We start from the raw sequence: 15,889 nt of genomic DNA, 5'->3' as shown, positions 1-15,889 counted from the left end.
AAGTAGATGGTAAAACTAGACAGTAACGAGACAGTAACTAGACAGTCTATCAGCTATCTAATAGAATAGCTTTGGCGAACTAAAGGTTCATGGAACGTTCGTGATTCATATCTTGTTGAACAAGGTTCGAGCAGTGGCAGTACCTTTTAAGTACTCCAGCGTTTGCATCAGCTCTTTATACGACCACAAGAACGGCGTAGTGATCAGAAATCCGAGGTATCCAAGCATGAGTCTCGATGTAAACACCTTCCCTATCTGGGCCGAGTGCATCTTATGAAATAGTATAGGCTTTGAAATAGTGTAGTATAGGTTTGATAGTTGCAGTATACTTAGTACTAAAGTACAGCGAGAGTGTTGTTATATGTATCGGACCTGCGCAATCGTACCACCACCAAATTTGGAAATGCAGCCCGAGGCCGATATGCACATCCATCGCATCTTTAGTATTTGCAGCCGATAACAATGGTAGTTTAGGGAACGAGATCAATGGGGATCCTCGTTTCTCAATGAACAATCCCCCTTAGTATAATTTGTTCAATAGCATAGGTCATGGTTTTCCTTCCTATACGACTCTATCTATCCAATCAATAGGTAGTACTACAATTGCACCTTTGCACAACAAAAAAAAATAGTTCCTGCATCACGCCACAATTGCGTGTGCCTGTGGCTTTAGCACTGAACCGCTGTGGTTTAACTGCAGTAGTTATCCCATGTCATATGCAGAAGTGCAATGTGGATCCACCTAATGGGTCCTGTGGACTCACTGTGTCCAATGATAACTGACAATTAATAATCTTTGCAATTACTAATCTTCAATCTTGTTGCACTTTGGCATACGTGGGTGGCCGGATGCGTCTACTGATTGCAAGCGACACCCACACGGGCAACAAACTAACCACCAAAATTACCGCCGTGTGCCATATATAGCTGAATGACGTAACATAGTCCAAATCGTAGTAATCGCCCAAAAATGGAATGGACCCGACATAAATCATAAATGTGATGATAATTGTTAACATCATAATTCGGTTCCACTTGTTAATTTGCAACCCCACCATGATCAACTCGTTATAGACTAATGCGGAGAACAGAAGTGCCACCATAATTTTGAAGGTGCTAGGATCGATTCCGTCGAATTTCTGGCTCAATAGCTGGATCACAACTCCCTGATAAAGTGAAATCAAAACCCACATGAAAAATGTCTTGTACGATAATGCCTTGCCAAGAGTCAATTCACGATAAAGCTCGGGATATAGTCTTGTCAAATGCTCATCAATATCACAGTCGAGCGTTAAAGAAAACACTGGGGCCATCGTATAGAGTGTAGCGTATCCTACCATGAGCCATCCTTGGTATAAGGCTAGTGGTTCGAACTTGGAACAGATCGAGTATACTGCCTGTGCAACTGAAATAAGAAGTCCTCTGTGAATCACAAATTGTGCAAGCTTTGCTGAGCGCTTGTATGAGTTTCTTCCATGCCACAAAAGCAATTTTTGCAAGTAGCAGAATTGATCAATGCTGAAATCGGCTGCTAAAGAAGCTTGCTTTCCTTCCTTTCCTACAATTCCAACTCCCACATCAGCACATTGAATCATGCTCACATCATTTCCTCCATCTCCAATACAGCATACTCGCTTACCCGTTGTCTCTTTGATTAACAACGCAACATCTGCCTTCTGTTGAGGAGTGCACCTACAAGCAATCACAGCAGGAAGATGAATAACCACCGATAAAAATTCCTGTCGATAATGCTTGAGGTAGACTGCTAACGATTCACCATCGATGAGAAGACAGGCTTGAGTATCGGACTTGAGGTACTCCAATTGTGGTAGAGCCATATCGGGATGAGACAATTTGGTGATTTGGTGAACATATTGTCCCCTATATATGAGTCGAGCACTGATCGAAACACACTTGGCAGTCTCAACCTTATCACCTGTCAACATCCATATCTTCAATCCAGCGTTCCTCAATAGTTCGATAGAGGTCTTGACATCCATTTGAAGTTTATCCTCAACTCCTGTGAGACCCAAAAGTTCCAAATCTTGTTCGAGCAACTGCGAAATAACCCTTTGCATCGAAGCCTCACGCTCATGCATTGCTACTGATGCTTTCTGGTACTTGTTGACAAACTCTTGGAACAATTCGCTTCCCAACTTTTTGCGTCCAATTACAAGCGTTCTAAGACCTTCCCTAGCCATGTTACCAGTCTCCTCGTCTAACCAGTCGCTTGATGTCACAATGGGTGCCATGACAGTATCTGCTCCCTTTTGCATAAACCAAACTTCGTTTCGTTGGATATCCTTTACAACGATACCCATCCGCTTAGTCTCTGAGCTGAAGGGGAAAATGTAAAAGAATCTCAAAATCAAGTATTGTGTTGGAGCTTGTGTGGTATAGAGTTATCGACTGGCGATCTCTCTTTACTAATTTCAAACCAACCAGCTCAGTGAACTTTACAATTGCCGTTTCGTCCGGCGATGCAGCTTGATAGGTCACCGCGGTACCGAAATCAGAGTCTTCTTCGTCATAGGTAGGAGTGACATTGTGACAAAGTGCAAGTGTAAGTACCAAATCGCAAACTCTTCCACTCAAATCTCGCTTCTTAGGATGATTTGTATCAATCAATGAAAGCATACCAGCAACGTATTCTCCCACCATATCAAGAGTATCTCCCGAATAGCTCACGCTACCTAGATGCAATTTCTTCAACTCCATATCGTTCTGGGTCAATGTTCCTGTCTTGTCCGATAATAAGTACTCTATTCTTCCCAAATCCTCAGGAATGGTCGATGTTCGTACAATGGTACCTTCGATCTCGTAATCTCTTTGAATTTGCGATGCGTAAACGGACTTTGCCAAGTCCAAGTTCACTCGAAGCGATACGGGAATGATTGTTGAAAATAGAATAAGAAATCTGAGAATGTCAATGTACCATGTGGACTTCAATGGCCAGCCGTGGGCCAAAACCAATGCAACGGATAGAACGAGAACAACTATGCAAAGAATCTTGGAGATTTTGTTGATTTCCAATTCCAATAACCCAGTCTTTACTCCAGTCTTGGTAGTATTAAGCAGCTGCCTTGTCTCGTATCCAGTGTAGATCACGATACCAATAGCCAGTCCCAGGGCCAAGACCGTGTTGGCCCATAAAGTTTGGTCGATAGTTAACGGGTAAGTTTGATCAGATGATGAGGTATCCTGTTGGTGAGGGCGATGAATAAGTTTTCCCGCAAAGCTATGAATCGATTTGGTGGGTTCGGAGACAATCAAGGAAATGCTGTCTGAAAGTTGTGAAATGCTAGTAAGCGACTGGGTTGCATTGAGAGCAACACGTAGTTTCCAGTCGGTTTCTCCATCCAATTGATCTGTCTTGATGAATGCCTCTCCTGTTCCGTCCTTCTCTGAAGTTTGGAGCAAAATCATATCGGCTGGTACTCTGGTATCTTTATGAAGACGAACCAAATCTCCCACTTTTAGGTTCTTGGACTGCACCAACTTTGCCTCTGGTGCTATCAGACTCGCGCGATTGAGCACCTCGTAGAGTTCGTTGTTCTGTTCTCTATCACGATGTCTTCTGGAAAGATCATCGAGAGCCTCTTTGAGCATTGTTACGGTGAGCACAAATGCCAACGGAACAATATAGGAACTAAGGTATCCGATTCGCAATTGCGGTACGATCTGCGACAACGCCACGAGGAGGAAAATAAAGGTTGAAGAAAAACTTGAACTGTTCGTAGAGAATAATCGGGATGAATGTGATGGGATTATACTTGGCATTGGAGACGGCATTTGTAGGGTACGACGACTTTCTGGAGTTATCTTTGGGGCTGATGTACCGCTCGCCAAACTGGCGTTGGTCGGGTGAATCTGTTGTGTCTTTAGCATTCATGGCTCTTATTCGTTCGTCATTAAGCTCTTTGCGTGCTCTTTGAAAAAAATTTATGAATCGCTGAAAAAACAGTTGCTCCCCACGGACGGCCCGCCTAGTATCTATGGAGGTCCGTCCACCTATTAAAGGAGAGCTGTCGTTTTCGTAGTCTCTAGAATCACGTTCGTGGCCAACCATGGTGGAAAGAGGAATGGCATTATTTGAACCGGAACTGCTTTGGCGCACACTAGGAGGAGTGTTGTATGTGAAGATGGTGTTCAGCGCACGATTCAATGCCTTGTCCAACGAATTATCGAGATCGTCAAACGAATCGATTGAATCCATGTTGTAGGGTTTCATGGCCGTGTGGTCCGCAGCGTGAACAAAAAGAGGTCGCGGGTGTGCATATGGGGCGAAGAGGACGAAGAAGGTACGGAGGGCCATTGGTAGTTGGAAAGCAATTGAGTTTGCAAAGTGGGCCAATTCGTTGCTTTAACTAACTCAGATTCGATTTCTCATCTCCTCTAGTTTTTATACTTTTTCAAAATTGTCTTTTGTGGCCCAATTCTCTCGCCGTTCCGTCTCTGTGGTTTCCTGGATACAGCGTTCTGTCGCATATCTTTCTTCTTATCAATAACACTGTCGCACCATGAATGACGGCGACGAGCAGGAGTTGTTGGCTGTAACGGCAGTTCTGACCTCGCGTAGCGACGGGCATATGCTCAATTCCTTTGATGTCTTGAAAAATGCTTCTGATGCCCAGAAACAGCAAACTAGCACTGCCCTCACCAAGTCATGGGAGTTCGTCAAGTTGCAATTATGTCGGTACCACAACACTTTTGAAGACTTTGTGCTCAAATCTGAGCCCAGTGACTGCTCCCTAGTGGCCAAGTACTCCAGTGTGGTGGATATCGACCTTCGTCATCAAGATTTATCGGTGGAGTCGGTGTCGTTGGTTTCGATGCACATACCTCATCCATTAGTCAATTTTATGCGGAACGAAACCAATAAACACCAGGCAGAAGCGTTGCACGTGCCGCAGGATTTACAGGAGTCGCCGGTGTTTTTCTTTGTTCATGGCTTGGGCGGCCAAATGTCTCAGTTTGAGCCACTCATGGGTCTTCTTTCGCAGTGCCTGGAAATATTATCGGTGGATCTCCCAGGATTTGGGAACTCTCGTCGCTCTTTCGAAAACCAGGGCAAGTCAATCACCATCTTGTCCGAAGAACAAAACGCAAAAGTCTCTAACTCGATACTGCTGATGGCCACGAGCGATTTTTCCACAAACAAATTAGTGTCCATCTTGTATGAATATGTTAACCAGCAGATACCTCAAGGCAAGAAGGTGGTATTGGTGGGCCACTCTATGGGCACCCACTTGGCCGTAAAGTTGGCTAAGAAACTACCTGCGCACAAAGTGGAAGGATTAATATTGCTCTCACCACCTCCATTTCACGACGATACCGTGCCTCAAAAATCCGATCTCTTGTCGTTTATGAAAGTTTTTGCACGCTCTTCATGGTTGTTCAATTGCTTTAGAGTGTGGGATCGACTCGAGGGCTTGGAGAGTAAAAGCGTATTGCGCCAGCTTGCAAAGAACAATACTAATATTTATAATAGCTTGCGTCAACTTCGGTGGAATTTAGATATTGACACAGATATCATTCTCAAGTATATTGACGGGTTTCAACGTGCCTCCTATACTGATCTTCTTGCCGCAATAAGAAACTTCAACGATCGTCTGGCAGACAAAAACACCTATGAAAAGACCCTTTTCGTGGGTGGTTCAGAAGACCAAGTAACCGCATGCAAAGTGGTGCACGAGACAGATTACTACCTCACTAAAACATTTGGTCGTCAAGTTTCAAGGGCCATTGAGATCCCCAATGCCGGTCATTCGCTTCTCTTGGTGAAGCCCGAGTATATCAGTGGAGTGATATTGAACCACATCGAAGCCAAGTTTCCGGAAAGACTTCACCTTTCCCCTGCGTGGGTTCTACAAGTCAAGGCTAACATTTCTGGAGATAAGTGGGGGTTGAAAAACGAGCAGAAATGGTTGGACTTGAACCCGTTGTCTTTAAACATTACCCGCAATGGCGGGAAAGATATGGCACCTCTCTTAGGCATGAAGACTCTACGTGAAGGAGACTCCACTCACTCACCGCAAATTCTCGAGAACCTCTTTTATTCGGATAAGAAACATCCGTCTATACAAGGCACCTTGGCTGCCATAATCGACATATCGGCTGATATTCCTCCCTACAGCCCCAAAAATTTCAAACACATCATGTACTATAAATGTGCAACCGTCTCCAAGGTGGTACCGGACCAGGGGTCTGTGCGCAGGTTTATACAGCTTGTGGACGATATTCTTAATAATTGCGACGTTCCTCACCCCTTAATAGCGGTTCATTGTCATTATGGATTCAACAGGACTGGTTTCTTGATTTGTTCCTATCTCATCGAGCGGCTTGGGTGGACGGTGCGCGAAGCTGTTGAAGGATTTCGAATGGCCCGAACCCCGGGTATTAAACACCCCCACTTTATAGATGCGTTATATGTACGATACGAGTAGCTGGAGATGTCTGGTTGCCGTTTTTTTAGGTTTTAGATGCCTGGTGGCTATACTCTCTTTCAGCCCCACGTTTCAGCCGTTCGTGCGTGTCCACCCAAGCACCGAGAACTTTGGACTTTTGCGCTGAGACTGATTCGGAGAGATTGATCGTATACTTCCCATATAGCTGTACCATGAAGTTTGGCGAGTCCCTCAGCGAGGGCTTAGTTCCCGAATGGAAGGGGCAGTACTTGGACTACAAATTGGGAAAGAAAATGGTCAAGGCAGCTTCCAAACGAATGCAAGAAGATTTCGATTCTAGAAAACCAAATGATCTAACTCCTCTTCTCGATGCTGAAAGACAAGGAACGGTGCCAGATTCGTACAATATCGATGATCCAAACTTGAATGAAAGCGAAATGCAGCAGCAGCCAGAGACCCGTGCCAGTACAAAAAGTGGACCAAGCTCCATAAAATTTCCATTTTTTGGTTCGAAAGATAAGGCAACTTCTCTCAAGGAAAAAGACCAGTTCACCGAATGGCTCGATGAAGAGCTTGCTAAGGTGGAGCTGTTCTATCGAGAAAGAGAACAAGAAATTTACGAAAGATTTTTGCTTTTACAGGATCAACTATACCAACTTCGGGAGCAGAAAAAGGTGAACCGTACCGTGGCAGCAAAGCACAATCGTGAGAGCCATCGTATCGCCCATGTGCCCCAGACCGAGGCAGTATATCATACAGTAAATGAGTTGGCATTTCATACTCGTTCAGCGTTATCTATGTTGCAACGGTTAGAATTACCGTCCCTTCCTTCCACGGTGTTTCTCAAACAATGGAGAAAGAAACGACGTTCGGACGACGTTTCTATGACAGACGAATACATATACGACCCCAATTCTGCCCAGAACCGTATCAGAAATGGGCTATCATTCGATAACGACGATGAAAGTTCAATAGATTCTGAGGGTCAAAAAGCCCTGAGTGTTACCTCGGGCTCCGATGAAAGTGCTTCTCAAGTTCCGGATGCTATCCGTGAAAACAACTCCTTGAATACAAGGCGGGACTACTCGGTGAAAAAGCAGTATCGTGTTCCATACCTCTATGCCAGAAAACAGCTAAAGGATGCAATGCTTGAGTACTATAGGTCTCTTGCATTGTTGAGATCGTATAGAATCCTCAACCGTACAGCGTTTAGGAAAATTACAAAGAAATTCGACAAGGCTACGGGATCGTCCGTGTGCAAGAAAACTATGGGCAAGATTGACAAAGAAGCCTATTTCCAAACTAGTGACATGTTGGACAAATTGACCACTCAAGTTGAAGAGTTGTATATCACTTTTTTTGATCAGGGTACAAGTGAGCGTAAGCATTCGTTGGAAAAGTTGAAAAGCATGACATACGCTCTCAATAACACGGATATACGACAGCCAACTTACTATCCTTCGTTGTTTCTTGCAGGAATATTGTTGGGCTTTGGTATCCCATTGTTCGTTCTAGGCTTGTATACCGCTTTGCATGCTACACTTTCTGGACAACTTCCTGAGGGCAAGTTCCTATTACAAGTTTGGGGTGGATTCTTCCTCGTGAACCTAATAACCATCCTTTTTGGCATCAATCTCTACGTGTTTGATTTGTTCAGGATCAACTATAAGTTTATCTTTGAGTTCAACATTGCTACCGCCCTTGATCTCAAACAGTTTTTCCTTCTTCCATGTTTGGGATTTGCCTTGTTGTCTTTACTAGCATGGTTCAGTTTCAATGATTATTGGCCAAGCGATTTTCCAGGCCGTGATTGGCCTTGGATATTTTTCGGTATTATGCTCGTCATATTCCTCTGGCCAGGAAGTCAATTGTATGGTTCAAGCAGACGATGGCTTCAAGTGGCTCTTTGGAGACTTCTTCTTTCCGGCTTTTATCCTGTCGAGTTCAGAGACTTCTTCCTTGGCGACATTCTTTGCTCTTTAACCTACAGCTCCGGTAACATCCCATTCTTCTTTTGCTTGTATGCCCATCATTGGAGAGGTATAATTGGCGGGGGAAAAAATACTTGTTCGTCTTCAAGCTCGAGAGTCATGGGATTCTTCAGCAGCTTGCCATCGATTCTCCGTTTTCTTCAATGTGCTCGGCGTTACATGGATACTGGGGACTGGTTCCCGCATCTTGCTAACATGTCAAAGTACATGATAACCACGATTTATTATTGCTTGTTGAGTGTCTATCGAATTGACCGAACCAACCAGACGCGAGCAGCTTTCATATTCTTTGCATGTATCAACTCTTTATACACCTCGTCGTGGGACATTTTTATGGACTGGTCGTTGATGCAACCTCAGGCAAAGCACTTTCTCTTGAGAGATACATTATTTTTCAAAAATCCCCTTGTCTACTACCTTGCAATGGTCACCAACGTGATCTTGAGGTTCCAATGGATCTTCTATGCGTTTTTCAGCAATCAAGTCCAACAATCGGCCGTTACTAGTTTTTGCATAGCGCTCGCGGAGATTGTGAGAAGATTCATATGGATATTTTTCAGAATGGAGAACGAACACAGAACAAACGTGATACTTTTCCGGGCCTCCAGAGATGCGCCGTTACCATATCCAATCAGTCCCCATATGGAAATGGCTGCCAAAAAATTGGTAAACTTGCGCTACAATTCCGTTGGTGGTGCGAACACAGATTGGGTTAACAATAATGTGAGGCACGGTGGCACTTCTACAGCTACTGGAACGTCTCGCGGACGCGAGTCGGGTCGCAGCGGTGACACTGGAACAATTCAATCTGGAGCCAAGTTGTCTCGGCGTAAATCGACAATTGCCAATATTAGCGATGCCGTTAATCGGGCGCATATCAAAGATTTCCAGCGGAGAAGAGTATCGTATGTGGAAGAAGACTACAGTGACGATGAAGAGGATGGTGAGCAATCGGAAGCTAATTAGAGCAAAATTAATAAATATACTTTGTGCACGAGGCTTAGCCAGGGTCCTGCGTGGGCCGAACCCACCCATGCACATTTTGCAAAATTCTCAAATAATTTCATATTTATGCTCATGACCCACAAGCCATAGATCCAAATTTCCATGAAGTGGAGATGATCACAAGCAGAGTCTAAAAATGTCTGTCCATGCTAAGGTAAAAGTGGTGCAATTAATTTGCGGAATCGTTTGCTTTTTCAATGTACTTACTGGAGTAGTTTTATACGCACGGGAGTATCGGGATGGTTTCACCATTCGATCTGCCGGGATCCGGAGGTCGATCAAGGTATGCACCGTAATGGCGTTTACGTTTGGTGTCGCTTCGATAGCGTTAGGTATCTACAATACTCGAATATAGAACGAAATATAAGATTGTTGTATACATAAATTACTGTTTAGCACGCTTAGCAGCAGACTCGTCCAACCCTTCAATAACATGAGGAACGGGCTCGCCGATGGTGGGTCTGACAGCAGGCGTGGTCAAGTCGGCATGGAAGTCCTTGATAATGGAATCAACATCATCGATGTTCAACGAACGCACATCACCCAACTTTTTGATTTTATTGGTAACCTCCTTACACTGCTCGTCGGTCAAGTGCAAGTTCAACTGGTCCACTCGTGACTTGATGGCATTCCATCCGGTCAAACGATTGGCAAAGTGAATGTAACGAGTCAAACCGAAATCAGATGGGTTGAGAATCTCGTAAGTGGATGGATTGGCCAAGATGGCTTTGGCATGAATACCAGCCTTGTGAGTGAAAGCACAGAACCCAGTGATAGGGTTGTTGAAAGGAATGTTCACCTGGACTGCCTCAGCTACAAATTTTCCAAGTCTCTCAACTTGTGCAACTTGTACTTGGACAAGACATAATCACGGTCAGCAGCGATCATTCTAGCCATTAAGCCTCCCAATGGAGTGATACCATTTCTTTCACCGATTCCTAACACAGACACATCGATGAGCTTAGCGCCACCTTCGAGAGCAGTGTAAGCGTTGGCAATAGCACATCCAGTATCGTTGTGGAAATGGCACTCGATGTCACATTTGACAACGGACTTCAACGTTCTTACCAATTCGTACACTTGACGAGGGTTAGCACAGCCTACAGTGTCGGCAATACCCACACGGTTCACACCAATCTTGTCGACGGTTCGGTAGATGTTGAGCAAATCAACCAAGTCAGATCTAAATGAATCTTCGGAAGAAAATCTGATTTCGATGCCCTTCGACTTAACAAACTCAATCACTTCAACAGCCAGCTGGGCAATATAGTTCATATCCTTTCCGTGAGAGTACTGTCTGAGGAACTGAGAAGTTCCAATAACCACATCCACGCCATCTACTCCAGTTTCGACCGCAACCTTGGCATCGTCCATATGGCATCTAATGTGAGTCAAAATCTTGGCTCTGAGTCCAAGCTTGCAAATAGCCTCACAGTCTCTACGACTCTGTTCACTGGCAACGGGCGACGTTAACTCGATGTAATCGACTCCAAAGTCGTCTAAAGCCTTGGCAATTTCGATCTTTTTTTCGGTGCTGAAGAAAGCATTTGCAAATTGTTCTCCCTCTCTCAAAGTGGATTCGATCAACTCGAACTCGCTGACATTAGAAAGGAAGTCCGCAGGGTTGGGTCCATATGGGTTCTGGACCTCTGGCTTGTGCACGTCCTCTGTAACCTTGGTGAAGCCTTCTGGCATGGTGATGGGAGAATGAGAATTGAAATTTGAGATTGAGATTGAGAATTTGCTCGGGTGCCTGGGGTGTTCGAGATGAGAGTGGAAATCAATAGAGTCAGTAGATTCAGTGGAGTCAGTGAATCAATGGTCAATGGGAGCTAGTAGACGTACTTTACGAAATGAGAGTTTAGATATATGGATACATTAAATATTAACTTTTGTCATTAGTCGTCTCATCACGCTCGCACGTATTGGTGGGCCATTGCTTGTTCTTGTTGCTCCAAGAATAGGGCATAGTCATAATCATTGATTGCTTGTAATTCATGAGGCTGTAGCTCGCTTTCGTGGTTCGTTTCATGGCGTTGTCTTGGTGGCAGTGGATAGGGAATGAGGTCGGGAAGAATATCGTCAAAGTGAGCATCGTCTACATGGTTGATCTTCCAGAGATCTACCGAATTAGGAAGTTTGTTGAACCGTTTGAATTCATGGATGGATTCCTGGAGCTTATCGTGGTTGCGTACAAGCGACCGGTTGATCCGTAGACAGGGGACAAACCGAGGGTCAAACGACATCAAGTCGAGGTACTTGTGAAGTGAAGCCCGATACGGAGGGATCTCGATATCGTTCACGTCGTATTCGGGGACCTCGTCGGAGGAATCTTCCGGAAGCGTAGATGGTGTTGAAAGTGATGAAATGGGCGACTGGTCAGGTTCTTGTGGAGGCAGTGGCATCAGCGGGACTGGGCGTCGAATTCTTATACTGGTGGCTTCCTGGATATTAATTGGAGGAGGAAAGGCAGGGTTGATCTGGTTTCTTCTGCGACCAGTGTGGTCTCGGTTGCGTCTGGGGACCGTTCTTTCCTCACGACGAGCGGTCCTCTCGCGAGGTCTGTCTCGACTACTTCGGTCTCGGTTGTTTCTTTCCCGAGTTCTGTCATTGCCTCTTTCCTGAGCCCTCTCTCTGCTGTCTCTTTCTCGAGTTCTTTCTCTGCCGTCTCGTTCCTGTAGTCTTTCTCCAGTTCTTCGACGTGCCCTTTCTCGGCGAGCCTCTCGCCTCTCCAGGTTTCTATGGTGTTCCAGAGTTTCACTAGCTTCTCTCGTAGGTCGTCCGCTAGCTCTTTCACCGGCTCTTGGACGGTTTCCGTATGCTCGTGAACGGTGTCTCCGAGATTCCCGGTCTGGTCGTCTTGGGCCAGAAGTTGGGTCTTCAAAACTCACCACTTGTTGACTAGAATGTTGAAGTTCCACAAACTCAGCTTCTGCACCAGGCCCAGATCTGTTTCTATCCCGAGCAGCTTGTCTTTCTGATCGCTGTGTGGTTTGTGAAGGAATACTTTCAAATATTTGGCCATGTTGGCGTTGAGAAGAATCGCTTGTAGTGGTTTTTGTATGGCACTTTCGAGGCTTTGAGGTTTTCGCAGGATCTGGGGATGGCGGAGGTGTGTTTATGGAGTAAATGAACGCATTAAAACTGGCCTTGAACCCCATATCGTTTTGCCAGAATAACCAGATGAGATGGCGGTATTGCCGCACAACGGCTTCGATGCAGGTGATTACCGAATGCGGAAAGTATATTAAGATCGGTAGCAAGAGAGAAGATAACGAAAAAGAGATAAAAGGATAAGATAAAAAAGAGGGACTGAAAAGATGAAGAACATTGTAGCATTCTGAAATAGGTAATTTGACCTTTTCAAGAAATTCACAAAATTGAAAAATTGCAAATCTAATCAGCACTGAGTGTACTAACTCTAATTGCTGCAAATATTCTTGTCTTTATTACTAAAACTCCTAAAATTCTTACTTTTGGTAGATATTTAGGGAGCCGTTTACTTCTTCTGATTGAGATTCTGTGATAAATATATATTCATAATGCCATAAAACAACCATCTATAAATAGTGTTAGAGCCCATCGCCATATAGCTATACTGGTAAAGCAGCTCAGATCACTTGGTCAAATGTAAACTTGGATTTTTGTCTTGCTTTCTTACCGTATTTGTAGAACCCGAAAGGGACCGGAATCATCAATACGGCAAACGCACCTAGCAAAGTGCTTGCCCATTTTATGTGCATATTCTCAAACATAGGACGAGCAAAAAGTGGAAACGCTGCTCCAAATGCTGAACGAAGCAAAGTGTTTCCTGCCAAAGCCGAAGCCGCAAACACCAAGTAACAGTCAATTATATAGTTCAAACAAGGTAGGAAGATCAATATTAAACCACAGCCAATAAACGATGAACCGACTGTGGGGACCATCCAATGAATTTTGTCAGGGTAGTCACCAGTCCAACCTAGCCAAAATAGGCCTATAGCGAAAAAGAATGAACCAACCATCATTGGCGGAAGTCTTTCCTCTGGAATTGCAATGTTGTTGTTTGCTCTCATAATTCTTTTGAATCGTTTTTCAAAGAAAAGTGTAATAATTGCACCAACAATCACACCTAAAAGCATCGACACATAAGGTAGTTCTCCAACACCTGCTCTAAAATGATACTTTCCAACAAATATCAACGGCATTGCTGTCAACATGAGATACAATATACCATAAATGAAAGCATTGTATAATGTCACCAAGAACAAAATTGGTTCGGTGAACAACATGTAAATTGGTCTTGTAATGTTTTTCTCTGCAATTTCCTTTAGTGTCAAGTTAAACTCTTCATGGGGAGCAAAAATAGCCCAATTACCTGTTCTGTTTCTTAATTCAACTGCCTTCTGGACTAAGACTATTGGATGATGGGTTTCGTCCAAAAAGAGTATTACCAAGATATTGGCAAGAGCAGCCACTAATCCTGTAATATACGAAGTCCATCTCCAGCCTAAATGGGGGTTCTTGGTTATAAAAGCACCCAAAATAGGTGCAACCATGGGTCCACCAAATACAACAATGCCAAAAAGTGACATCGCTTCTCCTCTTTTTTCGGCACGAAACATATCCGCCAACACGGCTGGACCAATTACAAAGGCTGCTCCACCTATAAAGCCAGCAAAAAAGCGGCAGATCATGATGGTCTGGATATCTTGGGCTGAGGCCACGGCAAACGTGAATAAAACGTAACCGAAGCACGATGGGATCATGGCCATCCTTCGACCGAACAATTCCGATAAAGGACCCCAAATGACAGGACCGGAAGCAAACCCAAATACAAACAACGATGTACCTAGTGTACCCACAGTATCTCCCACAAGATATTCTTCTTGAACTTGAAGGCTTCCTGCGGCAAACATGGCAGATCCCAAAGAGATTGAAAATGCTGTTAATCCTGCTGTTAAACAAACCAGAATTTTCTTCTTGGAGGACCAGTTGAACGGATGAGCAGGATCATCTTGGCCATTGTAAGAAACTGCGTAAATAGAACGATCTTCAACTGGAAATGGGTACTCTTTCTCAAGGTTTTTAGCATTTTGCTCACGATGGCTCGTACTACTTATACTAGTGGACAAAGACGAAGAATAATCTGCACTGTCAAGGTTCATAATGATCGGTAATATGGAGTACTTTTCCGAGCTATCCTCTGACAATCTCAACTTATCGTGTAGTTGAACATCAGTACATAATTTGTTCTTATGAAGAGACCCAACTACTTCATAAACAAAGCTAGAGGACCTTAACTCGCGCACCAATGCCTCACCTTCTTCATCACATCCAACTAATCCTAGAATTTTGCAATCTTGCTCTAGTAGCTGTTTCACAAGGTCATGAGAAATTATACCCTTGGAAGCAGACACAAACACTGCAGGCATCTATACCAGTACAGCTGTCAGCAGGTTCACCATATTTGTTCTTTCAAACAGTATTTATAGAATCTGACATGGATCTGAAGCAGGTGAGCCGTGCGCCGCACGTCACTATATGAGCAAATAAGAATACTAAGCAAGAAGCTCAATTTGTCATCAGTAAGGAAAGCGATGGGAGACCATTTTGGTGGGACATTTCATGAAATCAATTTTTGATTTTGTGAATAAACTCTAAATCATCATCGTAGAGCAAATCCTCTCCTAATTCTCAATGCATTCTTGTTGATTTGGGCTAAACTGAAAAAAATAACAGTAGTAGATACCTTCACCAGTATATTACTTCTGGTATCACTTGTCAACTTCGAAAATTATTCCGAAACAAATTGCAAAAAGCATAAGCGAATCAGTGGAGCTCCACGTACTAATCAGATAATTTGCAACGTCTGCAAAATTTAAGATTTATGAGGCTTTTCAAATCATTCATATCCAAACAACAGCCACTCTGTTTTCAAGTAATTGAAATGTAGAGTAACTTGTCATTAACTAGACTTAGCTGTGTGTCTGGTTGCAAATTGGAAAAGTGCTAAGACGAGCTTGAATTTTGCGGGGCGATTCTGATTTAAAGTTCTTCGCGAAATAATAAGCTTCGACTTCAGGGTGAGTTAAGCGATGTCAATGGATGAAGCTTGGCGCTTGGACTTCGGTGAATACATGACAGAGTTCAGGGAGTGAGTTTGGCAATACTGTATCGGTTGAGTAACAGATGCCTGCAGTTCACTCTATTGCACTCAGGTGAATCAATACACTCAATTCACTCAATGGCATCCAATCTAGCTCAATTCACTCAATAGCATCCAGTTTAGCTCAATTTAGCTCAATTGCACTCAAGGCACTCAATGAACTCGACAGCTTCAATGTAGCTTAATTGCGTCCTCTCCAATTGCACAAACCCACATCACCACCCACTACTCAAGTCGTTCCTACACTCAGTAAAAAACTATGATTAGCTACTTAATTCTTAATCTAGTTGATTTCCTCCTCCAACTTGTCGATGGATTCCTTTTGTTTCTGCAACTTT

General features: G+C 43.9%; 8 protein-coding genes across 8 annotated transcripts; 2 read left to right on the top strand and 6 right to left on the bottom strand. All coding sequences in view use genetic code 12, as the record gives it.

The window, feature by feature from the left end:
* Nucleotides 1-812: 812 nt before the first annotated feature.
* On the bottom strand, nt 813-2,321 carry PGUG_01131 (uncharacterized protein; the record flags this gene model as incomplete). The annotated part of the gene is made up of 1 exon (XM_001487704.1): nt 813-2,321. The coding sequence occupies one exon, from the start codon at nt 2,319-2,321 to the stop codon at nt 813-815; it is 1,509 nt and encodes a 502-aa protein (XP_001487754.2).
* Nucleotides 2,322-2,325: 4 nt separating this feature from the next.
* On the bottom strand, nt 2,326-3,888 carry PGUG_01130 (uncharacterized protein; the record flags this gene model as incomplete). Its single annotated transcript, XM_001487703.1, has 1 exon — nt 2,326-3,888. One exon carries the CDS (start codon nt 3,886-3,888, stop codon nt 2,326-2,328), a length of 1,563 nt encoding a protein of 520 aa, XP_001487753.2.
* On the bottom strand, nt 3,650-4,315 carry PGUG_01129 (uncharacterized protein; the record flags this gene model as incomplete). The annotated part of the gene is made up of 1 exon (XM_001487702.1): nt 3,650-4,315. One exon carries the CDS (start codon nt 4,313-4,315, stop codon nt 3,650-3,652), a length of 666 nt encoding a protein of 221 aa, XP_001487752.2.
* Nucleotides 4,316-4,520: 205 nt separating this feature from the next.
* Nucleotides 4,521-6,446, top strand: PGUG_01128 (triacylglycerol lipase; the record flags this gene model as incomplete). Its single annotated transcript, XM_001487701.1, has 1 exon — nt 4,521-6,446. The coding sequence occupies one exon, from the start codon at nt 4,521-4,523 to the stop codon at nt 6,444-6,446; it is 1,926 nt and encodes a 641-aa protein (XP_001487751.2).
* A 173-nt stretch (nt 6,447-6,619) lies between these two features.
* On the top strand, nt 6,620-9,364 carry SYG1 (Syg1p; the record flags this gene model as incomplete). The annotated part of the gene is made up of 1 exon (XM_001487700.1): nt 6,620-9,364. The coding sequence occupies one exon, from the start codon at nt 6,620-6,622 to the stop codon at nt 9,362-9,364; it is 2,745 nt and encodes a 914-aa protein (XP_001487750.2).
* Nucleotides 9,365-10,216: 852 nt separating this feature from the next.
* Nucleotides 10,217-11,098, bottom strand: PGUG_01126 (homocitrate synthase; the record flags this gene model as incomplete). The annotated part of the gene is made up of 1 exon (XM_001487699.1): nt 10,217-11,098. The coding sequence occupies one exon, from the start codon at nt 11,096-11,098 to the stop codon at nt 10,217-10,219; it is 882 nt and encodes a 293-aa protein (XP_001487749.2).
* Nucleotides 11,099-11,313: 215 nt separating this feature from the next.
* PGUG_01125 (uncharacterized protein) lies at nt 11,314-12,564 on the bottom strand (the record flags this gene model as incomplete). Its single annotated transcript, XM_001487698.1, has 1 exon — nt 11,314-12,564. One exon carries the CDS (start codon nt 12,562-12,564, stop codon nt 11,314-11,316), a length of 1,251 nt encoding a protein of 416 aa, XP_001487748.2.
* Nucleotides 12,565-13,014: 450 nt separating this feature from the next.
* Nucleotides 13,015-14,817, bottom strand: PGUG_01124 (MFS transporter; the record flags this gene model as incomplete). Its single annotated transcript, XM_001487697.1, has 1 exon — nt 13,015-14,817. One exon carries the CDS (start codon nt 14,815-14,817, stop codon nt 13,015-13,017), a length of 1,803 nt encoding a protein of 600 aa, XP_001487747.2.
* Between the last annotated feature and the right edge of the window lie 1,072 nt (nt 14,818-15,889).

The sequence above is a fragment of the Meyerozyma guilliermondii genome, genomic scaffold, assembly GCF_000149425.1.
Source record: "Meyerozyma guilliermondii ATCC 6260 scaffold_1 genomic scaffold, whole genome shotgun sequence".
Taxonomy (NCBI): Eukaryota; Fungi; Ascomycota; class Pichiomycetes; order Serinales; family Debaryomycetaceae; genus Meyerozyma; species Meyerozyma guilliermondii.
This window is presented reverse-complemented; position numbering and strand designations above follow the sequence as displayed.